This window comes from Trichomycterus rosablanca, chromosome 8 (assembly GCF_030014385.1).
Source record: "Trichomycterus rosablanca isolate fTriRos1 chromosome 8, fTriRos1.hap1, whole genome shotgun sequence".
In the NCBI taxonomy this organism is placed as follows: domain Eukaryota; kingdom Metazoa; phylum Chordata; class Actinopteri; order Siluriformes; family Trichomycteridae; genus Trichomycterus; species Trichomycterus rosablanca.
The window spans coordinates 20,086,178-20,101,962 of record NC_085995.1 but is presented as its reverse complement, the minus strand read 5'-3'; the positions used below and the strand labels follow the sequence as shown (position 1 = coordinate 20,101,962).

Genomic DNA, 15,785 nt, shown 5'->3' with positions numbered 1-15,785 from the left:
ATATAGTCTTATAGTTTGTAGATTTTGTGTTTAATGTTTAATGTATACAATGCTTGTATACTGTATTTGGGTCATTCTTCAATTGGGGGAACTTTTACGTCCCTTGGTTATAAATTTGTGTTAAAAATACTTTACGGGCACTTGATAGCTCAGTGGTTAAGGTACTGGACTAGTAAACAGAAGGTTGGGTTTTTTTTTCATATTTGTACAACCTATGCATATTTTTGAGCAATATATTACTGTCCCCAGCATTATCGTCATTACCGCAACAGTGTATGGTTTCTGTAGGGAATCATTTAAAGGTAACACTTGTTTATGTTGTAACCATGGAAACAAAGACTTGCAAGGAAGCACATGCCAGCCATGAGAGAAGATTGACATTTTAATGTCTGGAAATGTGAGTAATTTAATCATGTATTCCTCCTGATCATAGAGTATATTTATTCAGCGTCATTACCATTTACATCAATATGGCAGTACTTTACCAAAAAAAAAAAAGAAATTTACACATTATTTATATGTATTTAAAGTGTATCTTGTACTAGCTGTTGACTAGTTTTAGCAAATCCATGGCCTAGCTAGTTTTTTTCTTTAAAAAAAGTAAAAATTGTCATTACCGCAACACGTCATTACCAACACATAATGACATTTTGCTATGCCACTTCGCAGATGAATATGAAATATTAAAATTCAATTGTGGCCATCATTAAGTCTTTGCTCTAAAGCATGTAAGCATTATCTTGACATAATTAAAACTAAATTATTACTAATTTTATTTTTCAAAAGTTAAGATGGTAAAAAGAGCCCGCAATTGAAGAATCACCCATTTATACTAGAGAGATACCATCAGCAGGAACCAAATTCCTTATGTGTATCCACATACTTGGCCAATACATCTGATTCTGATTCGTCCAACCTTGGTCATGTTATTGATAACAATGGATAGAGAAAATGTTTTAACCCATTAACCTAAAAATACCCAACTAAGTGTAGTTAAGTCACCAAATTCGTAACTTTCTTCTCTTTATCAGTCAAGGTGAGAGATTTACTCGACGGAAAGTAACGCGAGTCTCTCGACGACATTTCCTTCCTTCCCCCCAGCCGTCGAGGGGAATAAAAGTTTTCCAGCAGGAAAATCCTTAAGTTTGTTCTCCTCCTCCTCCGAGCATCAACCCGGCTGCGTCTGCTGCTGCACGCCTCGATTTACCAACAAAAAAAAAATGTCTCCTCCGTCTAGAAGACTGCAAACTAAACCTGTCATAACATGCCTGAAGACCTTTCTCATTTCCTACAGTCTGATATTTTGGGTTAGTTGTTTTTATACTTATTGTGAGTACGTGAAACAGTTAGCTTGGTTAGCTTAGCATAGTTAGAGCGACACAATGAGCAGAGCAGTGTTAGCGACATACGTGGAGGGGGAACAGCTGTTTGACCGGCTGCCTTTTAAATGATTATAAATTCGAATAAGATGAATGTAATACATCTCAAAACTCTTATTTATTTTGTAGGACAGTTTAATTTGTATTAAACTGTGCTTCCTGGTGTGAAACTTATCTAGTTGCTGATAACGGTTCAGTCTTTGTGTTTGTCTTTTTGCTAACAAAGTAATGGTAGCCAACAGGTGGTGTTTGTAGTGTGTGTCTTAATATATTACAAAATAATCGATTTAATATATATTTTTTTGCTAAACAAACAGTCTGCAATCACGTTTTGGTAGAAAACTACATAAACAATGCTTCTTTTGTGTGCTTCAGCTCTGCACCACTAGTGTTTTAGTTATTTTCCAGATTTGTTTGCGTAGTGCAAAGAAACAAGTTAATCCACGTCAATGTATAGTTATATATTTAGTTATTTAAATACAAATGGCCAATATCAAACGTGGCTGTTATGGTTTCAAAGTCCAGGACAGCAGTTCTTTGTATTTATTGCTCTTTGCAGTAAACTGGGCTGATAATGGCGCAGTCACGTAGATAAACAAACAGGCGCACATGGAATCAGGCCTCTTCTTTCTCACTATTTTTCTACTACATTTTAAGTGTTTTTGTTACAGAAAGAAAGTCTGGCCATCATCACATATGCCTTGACTAAAATAAACGAGTTTCTATATTTTTCTAAGTTTGTTTTAATGTTTCATTGATTTTTTTGTTTGATTAAAGTTTTAATTACTGTTTGATTTTGGTGGGTTATAAAATGCATTAGTATTATTTTACAGTCCTCCAATTTTAGCAAAGTAAATCTAAACATACACCAATACATTAAAACCACCTCCTTGTTTTTACACACATTGTCCATTTTATCAGCTTCACTTTACATATAGAAGCACTTTGTAGTTCTACAATTACTGACTGTAGTCCATCTGTTTCTCTGCATGCTTTATCCCCTTTTCATGTTGTTCTACAATGGTCAGGACTCTCCCAGGACCACTACAGAGCAGCTGCCCGTCTGTTTTTTAACCAGCCCAAACACTGCCACATCACCCCACTGCTGTGTTCTTTTCACTGGCTTCCTGTAGCTGCACGCATTCAGTTTAAAACACTGATGCTCGCCTACAAAGCCAAAAATGGACCAGCCCCAAGCTACCTTCGAGGCCTAATCAAACCCTGCTCTGTACCGCGCAACCTCCGAGCCACTAGTCTCGCTCGACTTGAGCCTCCACCCAGGACTAAAGGAAGACAAGCATCAAGGCTCTTCTCTGTTCTAGCACCCAAGTGGTGGAACGAACTTCCTCTGTCTGTCCGAACATCTGAGTCTCTTGCTGTCCTTAAAAAACGATTAAAAACCCACCTTTTTACTAAACACTTAAGCTGACTTGTACCCATTTACTAACATTTTTTTCCATTTCCAAAAAAAAACAAAACACTTTGGTTCTAAGAGGTTTCAGCAGATTCGTGTTCTTTGACTGTTGTTTACTAAAACTTGAGAAATTAAATGTTTATTATGGAAGCACTTCTGTAAGTCGCTCTGGATAAGAGCGTCTGCTAAATGCAGAAAATGTAAATGTAAAAATGTAAATGTATTATTTAGGTGATGGATCATTAGTGTGTGTTCTATGAGTGGATCAGACACAGCAGTGCTGCTGGAGTTTTTAAATACCGTGTCCACTCACTATCCACTCTATTAGACACTCCTACCAGATGTAAAGTCAGAGATGATCGCTCATCTATTGCTGCTGTTTTAGTTGGTCATCTTCTAGATCTTCATCAGTGGTCACAGGACTGTTGGCTGGATATTTTTGGTTGGTGGTTGGCTGCTCAGTCCAGCAGTGACAGTGAGGTGTCTTATCCACTCATACCAGCACCATGTCAGTGTCACTGCAGTGCTGAGCATGATTCACCACCCAAATAATATCTGCTCCGTAGTGGTCCTGTGGGGGTTCTGACCATTGAAGAACAGCATGAAAGGAGGCTAAAAAAGCATGCAGAGAAACAGATGGACTACAGTCAGTAATTGTAGAACTACAAAGTGCTCCTGTATTGTAAGTGGAGCTGATAAAATGGACAGTGAGTGTAGAAACAAGTAGGTGGTTTTAATGTTATGGCTGATCGATCTACTGTATAATTTAGTAACAATTTTTTTTAACGTTGGCAACAGAGAGGATGAAGCTTTGCTTATCTTAATACCTGTTTTCATTAAATTTGATTTACCTACATTAATAGATGCAAACTGAGTTTTGTTAATAAATACGATTTCCACCTTAGGGAATAGTTATTCAAACTAAGTTTACCATGCCAGTGATTTGATTATAGACTTGGATGAAGCTGGCTGTTTTATTATTTGAGTGCATATAATAAAAACACTGCAGAAACCAAATGCATTAAACTAAATGTAAGCACAGTAATATCAGCATGAGAAATTGGCTTCCTGAATGAAGAAATGTTAATATACTGCTGTTATTTTCTTACACAGCATGGTCACTGTAGGGCACTGTGATAAACGTACAATAAACAACACTCCGTTATCTGCATATGTATTTTCAAATGCTAGTATTTTTAGAATATCTTTGTGTTCGTGTTCTGTCTGTAATTTAAAAATGTGCTATATTTATTTAGTAGAACATTTAACATGCACATGGTTTAGACATATGACATTTGTTGGTACTTCACAAATAGTATGACTCTATGCTAGAGACCTGCATAGAGATCAGTCTGTCACTTAGTATAGCTTTACTACAAGATTTATACATATAAGGGTGCCGTCATACATGTTGTTACTTCATTGTTTCTGTTTATTTTAGTTCACAGGGGTGATCCTGTTGGCAGTGGGCGTCTGGGGAAAGGTTAGTCTGGAAGCCTATCTGTCACTGGCCTCAGAAAAGAGCACCAATGCACCATATGTCCTCATTGGCACTGGTGCCATTATCGTCATCTTTGGCTTGTTTGGCTGCTTTGCTACCTGTCGTGGTAGCCCCTGGATGCTGAAACTGGTAAGCTGTAATATATTATTAAAATGCTTTATTTAGAATTTTTTCTAGAAAATATACTTTTGCACAATATGGCCTAAAGTATATGGACACACACATAAGTGAATTATCCATTGCTAACAGGTATTAAATGAAATGTCCTACAAGCTCATGATCAGGCGTCCACATACTTTTGGCCATAAGGTGTCATTTAACTCGTTATTTTACAGCATATATTTTACTTTTAAGCTTAAACATTGACGTCATTATGGTATCTAAATACTTCAATACAGCATTTTTTATTTGTTTTTGTGGACAATATGAAGTTGCATCGTGGTTGCCAGGCTCTGTTGTTATATCCCTCTTACTGGCTCCATGCAGGCAAAGGTGTAATGCAGTGCTTAGAAATAGTATCTGCCACTTTGTCACTCACTGTCTTAACCACTTATCCAATTAGGGTCGGGGGTGGTTGCTAGAGTTTATCCAAGCTTTACAATGGGCGCAAGGCACACAGTATCACCCTGAACGGGGCGCCAGTCCATCGCACGGCAGACACACACACACCCATCCACCTATAGTGTCTCCAGTTAACTTGATTGCATGTTTTTGGACTGTGGGAGGAAACCGAAGCTCCCGGAGGAAAACCCACGCAGACATGGGGAGAAAGAGAGAGCACAGAAAGGACCCAGACTGCCCCACCTGGGGATCGAACCCAGGACCTTCTTGCTGTGAGGCGACAGTGCTACCCACTGAGCCACCGTGCCACCCTTGCCCCTTTGTGAATTATTTTGTTTGTATATATAATGTCTACACCTCTGTTAAAATGGCAGGTTTTTGTGATTATTTCAGATGTATTTCCACCTTTAATGTTACCTGTAATCTGTGCAATTTAATAGATTTTTTTATATATATATATCTAGTGTACTTAATATTTCAAATATGTAAATTGAATAGACTCAAAATACAGCAAATGATCATTTTGTTGGGAAGCTGTTGAACACCAGCTGGCCCTGTGTTGGGGGGGGGGGGGGGGGGGGGTAGCTCGAATAGCTCGATTAGATAGATAGATAGATAGATAGATAGATAGATAGATAGATAGATAGATAGATAGATAGATAGATAGATAGATAGATAGATAGATAGATAGATAGATAATCCCTTTAATCCAGTGGTTCTCAAACTTTTTCTGTCACTCCCCCCTTTGGAAGATGAAAATCTCAGTTCCTGTATTGATGTTCAGCTTTACAGTGCAAGTGACTGAAATTTCACACTGACCTTATTCTGATTATTTGCTCTGAACAGTATCAGTCAGGTATATGTATCTGGACAGGAGCTGCTGATTCTCAATAAGTTTTTCAGGTGTTCATCAGTAAGGGTGGACCCATATTTAGATTTCATTATTTTTATGTGGTAAAAGGTCGATTCACACAAATAGGTTGATCCGAAAAAGCTGTCAAATATGTGGAAGTTCCAAATTGTCCAGCAGAGGCCCTCGACTTCATATAAATGTCAGATTGTAGGTTTAAATTTCTCCATCAGAAAACGTTCTAGATTAGCGGTGCTTTAGGCGGGCTGAGGCGTAGTTATGGTAACAAACCACAAGTTAAACAAACTGTGGCCACATTTCATGTTAGTCATGCTGACCTGTTTCAGTGAAGCGTGATCTACCAGCTACTGTGTGATCGATGTATTGGGCACCCTTGATCTAGACTCTCTGTCAGAATGAATACTTCAGACCTGAAAACACAGTTTGCTATTGTCCACTGTGAAAAAGATTTCAACGTTAAAACATTGGTTCCGTGCTTAATTTCTCCGCCAGTCAGACGTGCCACCACAGTCATGCCCCACACTTTGGGAAACGCTGCCTTAACCCATACCCACCTATACAGTAAGGTGGTTTTGCCAACTTTAGCTGCAACAACTGAAACAGAACTGGGGAGTTTTTAATCACTATGAAAAAACTGGCACAGTTTTCTTGGCTAAGTTGCTTCAATTTGGACACAATCGAAGGCTTTTGAGCATAAACAGACCATTTAAGGTACTTCCACAGCATCTCGATAAGATTTAAGTCAAGACTTGATTTTAGATTCAAAAAGAGCCAGACTTGTTTTTCTACTTTGAGTTGTTGTCTTGTTGCGTTACTCAGTTTCACATAAGCTTTATATTACTGAATATTTACAGGGCATTCTTTTTTCAGGATGTTTTGGTACTGAACAGAATTCATCTTTTCATCAGTTATGAAATGCTTAGATTTTACATGGCTAACAGTTGGATGTGTGTAGTCCAATTCTATCCAAATGTCACTGCAATTTGGTTTATTGGTTGTGTATCTAAAGAGGCAAATGCATTAAATGTGGGACCAGTGGTTGGACAACTGTTTTTCTTTTAAAAATAAAATGGTTGTTTAAAATCTGCACTGCAACTTTGTGCACGTTTTATTCACATTTAGAACGTAAAGTGGCTAATACAACATTTCCATTCATACTTCTGTTTTTGGTGTTTTGCAGTATGCCATGTTCCTGACTCTCGTGTTCTTAGCTGAACTCATCGCAGGCATTTCAGGCTTTGTTTTCAGACATGAGGTGATGTATCTGTTATCAGTAGCTACTCATCTAGTATCAAAAAATAAATAAATATTGTACTAATAATCATATTGTCTCATAGATCAAAGCAGTTCTTAAAGATGCCTATTGGAATGCTGAGAGAACCTACAACTCTACCGGTGGTAAAAGCCAAGCTGTGGATTCCATCCAGATAAGTGTAAGCATTTTGAAAGAGTCTTTTATATATCAGCAGAAGATTCGTTAAAAAGCTACAAAAATGGATAAATAATCCTAATTTATATAAGTGTTTTATCACACATACTCATGTTCAAGGCAAGCCGTAGCCTAGCGGTTAAGGTACTGGACTAGTAATTAGGAAGTCGCTGGTTCAAGCCCCACCACTGCCAGGTTGCAGCTGTTGGGCCCTTGAGCAAGGTCCTTAACCCTCAATTGTCAGACTGTATACTGTAACGGTAATGTAAGTCACTTAAAGGAGTCTGCTAAAAAGCCTGTAGATGGCTTTTGCACCAATTCTTTATTCCATGTCAAAATTTAGGCCTGGTATGGCATCACCTACAGGTTTTGGTATTCCTAGATTGTATGCGCTTGAATTATTTTTAAACAAGCACTCAGCAGTGCAACACATGATCATACAGAAACTGGTCAGGATTTTTAGTTTATGTTAATGTAAAATATGAGACTGTGTAAACTCTAGATGTGTGCATGAAAATCACAGAGTGGTGCAAAAACTTGTTAAGAGGTTAAAAAAGAATGGGCATGGTGCAGCATTAAAACATGCTAGCACACCAGAGCTGACATCGCGAACTCGTCGGTTAAAATCTCAGCTCTGCCGTTCGGCAGGCTGGGCGCCTACACGAACAACGATTGGCTGTTGTTCAAGTGGGTGCTGGAGAAGGGTTCCTCATAACTGATGCAATTCGACCTCTGCTGGCTGATGGTGGCGCCTGCACAAAGACAAGGGATAATGCGTTGATCAGGCTGTGGCTTTCTGTCCACAAAGCTGATCTGCATATGAACTCGCCTCGTGCAGGTGAAAAGATGCTGTCGGCTACTGCGCAGGTGTCGGAGGGGGCGTGTGTTAGTCTCGGCTCTCCTCAGTCAAGGTGGAGATCAACATCAGTAGAGAAGAAGCACAATGCAAAAGGGTGATTGGCTACGACTAGATTGGGAGGAAAATTGGGGAAAACTGCAAAAGAAAAGGATGGGCAGACTTGTTTGTGCTGACAGAGAGGCAAGCATGGTAAGCAAGAAGGACCTCTCTTGCACAAATCACAAGATACAGAAAGCAGACACAAACATAATACCAAACATCCCTTGACAAAATGACACAGATTTGTGTTAAACTTGGTGTTAAAATCCAAACAAACAAAATGCACAACACATCCAATCTTAAGGCTGGTAAGCTCCAGCAGAAGGAGACAACATTTGGGTCAATTTCTGTCAGGCTAGAACACAACTCTAAGACTACAGTGCACACAGGACAGTTTATAGTTGGGGAAAAGCATCAACTTTATGCCACGTTCACATTACACGGCTTTCTAAGTCGTCAGGTTGCTGTACAGTTCACACTACACAACTGGATCTCTTATAATCGGGAGTCTTTCAAGTTGGTGTGTATTTCACACTACACGACTGATCGGCGATAGAGGGTTTCACACTACACTATCTATCACCAACTGGAATCACAGGCGAGCTTCTCTGGTCTCCCAAAATACGTTTTGTCAATAAAAACAACGCGAGAAGTGACGAGGGGTTAAATGATACCACGTCTTAGAATGCACATCAACAAGTAACAAGCGATCACAGTTTGTGCGCTGATTGTGCAGCGTAAAAACAAAGAGGAAAAATAAATGAATCTGAGTGGATTTGGCTACACGAGCAGCATGGATTGTTCTGTAGTAAGTTGGAGGTTAATTAATATTTTTTTGCAATGTTCTGTTTTGTAGAGAACGATCAGGTCAGAAATACTGTAAAACTTGTGTGTGTGCCGATGTATTCTGATATAAACTATTATGCTCCTGTGCCACCTTTTTACAACTTCTCCCCTGCGTTTCCCCTCACCCCGTATCTTGCGTTCTCATTGGCTGTTCGACATAGCACTCATTACCAGTCGGGCAACTCAGATTTAGATATCTGACATGCTAGAAATCTCGCTTTGGTCGCCGAGTGCTCGAGTGGATTGAGTGTTGAGTAGTTCACACATGGCGATTGAGAGCTGAGTTTCGATCGCAGAGCGAACGCCGAGTTGCTCGTGAGCCAGCAAGTCTATCGCTGACCAGTTGCCGAGCAAAAATCAGGGCAAAAGTCGTGTAGTATGAACCAGGCATAAATATCATTAACTAAAGCTCTTGTCTGGTGTTTGTATGATTTTATGTACTGTGCTGTTGCCATATATATAACAAGTGGAATCAGAGCTTTCTGATACACATGGCAAAATCCAAATGCTCCAGACTTGCAGATCAGCCTGTTATGGTTATAAAATTTTGGTGAACACTGAATTGTCTTTGCTATCAGCAGACGTGTATGACTAACATCTGCCGAGTGGGAGTGCCGGGGGGGATTCCTCATCATGCTGAAAAGCATGACTCTCTGTATGCGTGATACTGATCCCGATCCCTGTGTAAACATCCCTTGTGCAGTTCAAAATAAACTGTTAGCAATTGCACACTAGTTGGAAGGGGCATATACTAGGTAGCACCCTCCTTGGCCAGGGTAGGGGTCTGCAGCAGTGCCGGAAAGATATAACCAGGGTAATTGGTTATTACCAGACTTTTTATTACAATAGGGAACAATTAATCATTAAAATGGATTTAAATCGCTTAAGATTTGTATGGCTTCTTTTTTAATGGTACAAATTTAAATGCCTATAAGTAAAGAGAGGGTAATTAAATTAAAAGCTGTGGAATATCCTAGAATTGTAAAGGTAAAAACAGTTTATCTTGATATTTACCAATTAGAATTTATAAGTAAATTTATGTCATCATGTTTATCCATTGCTGTAGATTGTGTTAGTCCAATGAGCATGCCAGTAATGGTGTTTTCCTCTTCAACATAGCTCAAGTGCTGTGGCGTGTATAACTACACTAGCTGGACAGAGACAGACTACTTCAAGCAGAACGGCATTCCCACAAGCTGCTGTATGTCACAGGATAATTGCACCCCGGAAAACCTTAAAAACATCACACTGGCTGATAAGGTGGTGTACCACCAGGTAAGATTAGTGCCTCAACACCGAGCAGATCACATTATTACCCATGCCCTACCTAGGCATTGCTGTTCTAAAATCAAATGTGCTTAAAGACTAACGGTCAGAGTTTAAGACGAGCTTTCGTTCTTTCACAGGGCTGTTTCTCTCTGGTGACTACTGTAATGGAGGCTAATCTGGGAATCATTGCTGGGATATCATTTGGAATAGCATTTTTCCAGGTAAGAATTTCTAGAATTAAGCGTGCATAACTTCGGCTTAAAGATCGGAGGGCAGCTGCCTTGCTGGTAGGCATTTATCTGTAGTTTAACTCATTGGTACCAAAAATACTTTGGATACTTTGTAAAATTTTGACTGTCATTGTTTTAATATTCTGGGTGTCCTCAGTTGTGATTTTATTAGGGCTGCAACAAAAAAAACTATACATAGACAAACTTTCGGGAGCATAATACTTTACTGGCTTGTTCTTAAAAAAAAAGTGCTTCTATATGGTAAGTGGAGCTGATAAAATAGACAGTTAGTGTAGAAACAAGGAGGTGGTTGTAATATTATGGTTGATTTGTGTATGTTATTAGTACAATGCTCTGTCTAAGTAGATTAACGCTGATATTTTTAGCATTTTGACTAATATAATCTTGATTATCTGATGGGTACTCTGCACCCATTGTTAGATTTTGGCCAAAGGTTTGCTTGGAGGTTGGGTTATACAAGTGGGAGGGGGTGCACAGGCGTCCAATAAAACACTGGCCTAAACGGAAAATACAGGCAGCCCCCTGTGGAGTGGGTCTGTTGCTTTGAAAAGACACAACCACAAACTCTTCTATCCATACTGCATGAAAGATTCTCAACATGTCAATTTATACATTGATAATTTATTCACAGTTTTTCACAGCACTTAGTTTATAAACAGCTTACTATTGCGATACCCTAACTATTTACCACACTGTTTAACCCAACTCATGTCTAAAAGAATTAGTCCGGTCGTAACTGAATTTCAGTGTTAACAGGCTTTTAAAACCCTCATAGTCTAAAGAAATGTACATATAGTGGTGCTCTCTGAAAAAGAAGAGCAGCAGTGCTTTTGTTCCATGTAAGCTGTAAGCCACTACCAAAGCTAAATATTGACACTCAAGCAATAAAGGAACAAATAAGAAAATAAGAGTGTTCTGGCACAGCTAGGTGTCATTAAATAATCCAGTTCACCAGGATAATTATTTAGACCAGAACCTACCAAGCAAAAGTATATTCTTAAATCAGCAAAGCAAGCTCGGTTTAAGCATTCAAACCATGTTGGCTGGTTTTGTTATCCCCGGCACTAAATTGACACACACAAACTTGTCTTCTGTCTTGCTTGAGTGTCGTGGCTTTGAAATAGGATGGCAAAGAAGTTCGTGGTCAGGTGTCCATGTACTTTTATTTATTTAACACCTTTTATTAGGGATATAACCATGCACCGCAAGACAGTTAAAAATCGGTGCACGTGCCACAATTCGAATCAATTATTCATTTAAGATGAATCGATATTCACTTTAAACAGCAGAGGGCACTGGCGCTATTCATCTCGCCTGGTTGACGGCACTTCACAAAGTTGCCAAGTAGGGAATTTTTCAAGCCAAATTTATTTGTGTGAGGATACTTTATTTGTATTATTCATTTATTTATATAATGTTGGATTTGTTTTAAAATTTCATTTTAGCATTATTTGGCATACTTTGTACCTACCTCAGAAATAAAAGGACATTCATTATTTAGATAAATATAAGATAAGCACAAATACAGTATTTTTTTTTTTTTTTAAGCGAAATAATAAAAGGAAACTTTGTCATCATTTGTCTTCAATTTCATTTTGTTTAAAAAAAAATCAGGAAAAAAATCATATCCTGAACCCAGTATCGTGAATTGTATTGCATCATGGGTAGAGTGTATCGTTACATCCCTACCTTTTATTCATTTTACACCTTAAATGTGTGTTGTTGTTTTTTAACACGTCTGCTATTTGTCTTGCGTTACAGCTTATTGGAGTATTCTTGGCCTGCTGCTTGTCCCGTTATATCACCAACAATCAGTATGAAATGGTCTAGGAGTCTCAGGTAATGTTTCTGTAAGTATTTAAATGCTTTTATTCTATTGTGAATGTGTTGGCCTTCTTGAAACCAATAATGCTAACGCAATAGATCTGTTTGTATCTTGATGTAGGCTAATGTTTATTACAACCCCAAATCATTTACATTTACTTTTGAGTTTTATGTCATTGCAGACAGGATGAACCTGAGATATTTCATGTGTTGTCTGGTCAACTTTATTTCATTTATTAATAAACATTCATTCCTGCATTTTAGGCCTGCAACACATTCCAAAAAAAGTTGGGACAGTAAAGCATTTACCACTTCATAATGTTGCCATTCCTTTTCACCTTTTGGCACCGAGGATACCAAGTGATTTAGTGTTTCAGCTTTTATTTTGTCCCATTCTTCCTGCAAACACGTCTTAAGATGTGCAACAGTACGGGGTCGTCGTTGTCACATTTTTCATTTCAAAACTCTCCACACATTCTATATTGTATATATTATACATTACTTTTGTAATGTGTGCAGCATGTGGTTTTGCATCGTCTTGTTGAAAAATGCATGGGCGTCCCTGGAAAAGATGACGTCTTGAAGGCAGCATATGTTGCTCTTATATCTCAATGTACTTAGCCACTCGGGTGGCGCAGCGGTAAAGTACGCTAGCTCACCAGAATTGGGTTTCTAGGGTTGGGCGGCAGTATGAAATGGACCCGTTTGGCTGTTGTTTAGGGTAAGGGGTCGAGTCGGAGCATAGGTCCTCATAACCTGTACAACTGCGGCCCCTGCTGGTTCACTGATGGTGCCTGCGCAGGGCTGAGGAATAACATTGAGGGGGGTGTGACCCTCCGTGCGCAGTGTCTCTCGGTGTATGAACTCGACTCTTGCAGGTGAAAAATGCAGGCTGTGCTGATTGCGTGCCAGAGGGGGCGCAAGGAGGCGTCCTCAGTCAGTGAAGGGTCGAACCAGTATAGAGAACACAATCAGGGTAATTGGACACGACTAGAATAGGGATAAAAATTGGGGGGAAAAAGTGTGGGGGAAAAAAAAATTCAATGTACTTTTCTGTATTACTGCTGCCATCACAGAAGTGTAAATTACCTTTGCCAAGGGCACTGACACAGTCCCATACCATGACAGACCCTGGCTTTTGGACTTGTTGCTGTTAACAGTCTGGATGGTCCAGACACACAGCATCCATTTAAAAAAAAAAAAAAAAAGACCTGGAATGTTGATTCATCTGACCACAATACCTTTCCACTGTGTGATGGTCCATCCTAGATGCCTCTGAGCCCAGAGAAGTCAACACCGCTTCTGGGCATGGTTAACATAAGTCTTCTTTTTTGCACAGTAAAGTTTTAAGTGGCATTTGTGCATGTAACTCTGTATTGTTTGAAGATCAGGGTCATTCAGCATAAGCTTGCGCCCTTGGCCTTTATGTACTAAAATCTCTCCCATTTCCTTGAATCACTTAATGATATTATGCGCCGTAGAGGGAGAAATATGCAAATCCCCTCCAAAGACTCAGCCTTTCCTGGGTGCTGCTTTTGTACCAAACCATGATTATAATCATCTATTTAAAATCACATCATTATTTAGTTTTTTCACCTCATTAGCTCTAAATTGCCCCTGTCCCAACTTTTTTTGGAATGTTTTGAAGGCCTGAAATGCAGGAATGGAGGTTTATTAATAAATGAAATGAAGATAAGCAGACAAAACATGAAATATCTCAGGTTCAGACTGTCTGCAATCAAATAAAAGTCAAAGTAAATGTAAGGAACACTGCATTTTTATTTTATTTGCGTTTTCCATACTGTCCCAACTTTTTCTGATTTGGGGTTGTACATTTAAAAATGACTTCTCATCTGAACAATGTGATTTGATTTCATTTTTGTCTGTTTATAGGAAAAAGTTGCAGGTCACCCAGGATGACATTTGACACAAAGGGAAGCCAAGTAGTTTTAGTATTGTGGACATTTGTGTTCATTTTAGAAAATCCTTCAGTTGCCTTTTTAAGTGTTAAACTAAATAGAAGGGACAGAATTTTGCTGTATAAGGGATCCAATTTCGGGATGCAAAAACATGTATTTTGTAGTGTGTATACGTAATTACGTACGTTCACAGAGGTTTGGAGCATATGTAGACCTTCACTTGTTTATACAGACGAGCTCTACAAATTATAATTCGAGTTGTGCTGCCTTATTGTATCGTAGTAGTTAATGTGTCATAAATGTATGCTTCGAGGGTTTAATGAGTGGTTTCTTAAAAATGTGCACTCCCTTTCACTCCTTCCTATGATGGAGACCCCTCACTCAAAGGAATTCTTGTTTCAGAATCATTTCTGTAGTTCTCTATTATGTTTTTTTTTTTTTTTTTTTTTTTTTTTTTTTTTTTTTTTTTTTTTTTTTTTTTTTTTTTTCTCTGGAACACTGGCATTTTGTCCACAGGTTTCAGACCGCTTGCTAGTCTGACTTCTTTATTAATTACATTTCATTGTAATATCTTTTTGAATTAGTTACATTTAAAACATGTAGCCTGCTTATCTTTCCATGTTAATATTAATTCAGTGTTATTGTTCAATTGTGAAAACAGCATGTAAAATACTTGAGGAAAAAATAAAAAAAGGATAAAAATGAACTTATTTTATTGGATTGTGTGAAGTTATTCTTGGCGTCCATCATGATCACGAGTTTACTGTGAATATCTTGATTTCAAAAAGAACACATTTTGAATGCTAACAATGTAAACAATGAAAATTGCAGCTGCAACAGCTATTTTGTCTCACAGAAAATTGTATTGGTTAACATACACCGATCAGTCGCTCAGGTGGCGCAGTGGTAAAGTACGCTAGCGCACCAGAGTTGGGGTTTCGAATACATCGTATCGAATCTCAGCTCTGCCTCTCCGACTGGGCTGGGCGGCAGCATGAACAACGATTGGCTGTTGTTCAGGGTCAGAGGGTAAGAAAGTCGGATCATAGGTCCTCATAACTGGTGCGACTGCGGCCCCTGCTGGCTGACTGATTTGCCCTGCACAGGGCTGAGGAATAATGCTGATGGGGGTGTGGCCCTCCATACACAGTGCCCGTCAAGTGTATGAACTCGACTCGTGCAGGTGAAAAATGCAGTCTGTACTGACTACGTGCCCGAGGGGGCGTATGTCAGTTGAGAGGCGTCCTCAGTCAGCGGTGACGGGTTGAATGAGTATAGAGGATGCAATCAGGGTAATTAAATCTCCAGGTGGAGCGCTCTGGGTCCTTTCTGTGTGGAGTTTGCATGTTCTCCCCGTGTCTGCGTGGGTTCCTTCTGGGAGCTCCGGTTTTCTCCCGCAGTCTAAAGACATGCAGGTGAGGTGAATTGGAGATACAACATTGTCCATGACTGACATGAAGCTTGAACATAAAACTTGAACTGATGAATCTTGTGTAACCAGACAGGGAGAACATGCAAACTCCACACAGAAAGGACCCAGACTGCCCCGCCTGGGGATCGAACCCAGGACCTCCTTGCTGTGAGGCAACAGTGCTACCCACCGAGCCACCGTGAATAAATAAT

The 15,785-nt window shown here is 39.2% G+C and overlaps 1 protein-coding gene across 2 annotated transcripts; it reads left to right on the top strand.

Moving 5' to 3' along the window:
* The first annotated feature begins 349 nt into the window (after positions 1-349).
* Positions 350-14,589, top strand: tspan7 (tetraspanin 7). Of its 2 annotated transcripts, none has more exons than XM_062999902.1 (9): positions 350-397; positions 1,032-1,307; positions 4,235-4,423; positions 6,907-6,981; positions 7,064-7,159; positions 10,019-10,174; positions 10,306-10,389; positions 12,181-12,258; positions 14,137-14,589. In XM_062999902.1, exons 2-8 carry the CDS (start codon positions 1,221-1,223, stop codon positions 12,247-12,249), a joined length of 756 nt encoding a protein of 251 aa, XP_062855972.1. In that variant the 5' UTR covers positions 350-397; positions 1,032-1,220; the 3' UTR covers positions 12,250-12,258; positions 14,137-14,589. The 2 variants fall into 2 exon arrangements, with proteins under 2 accessions (XP_062855972.1, XP_062855971.1); XM_062999901.1 differs by having other exon boundaries at positions 358-397; positions 12,181-12,269.
* Positions 14,590-15,785: the final 1,196 nt, after the last annotated feature.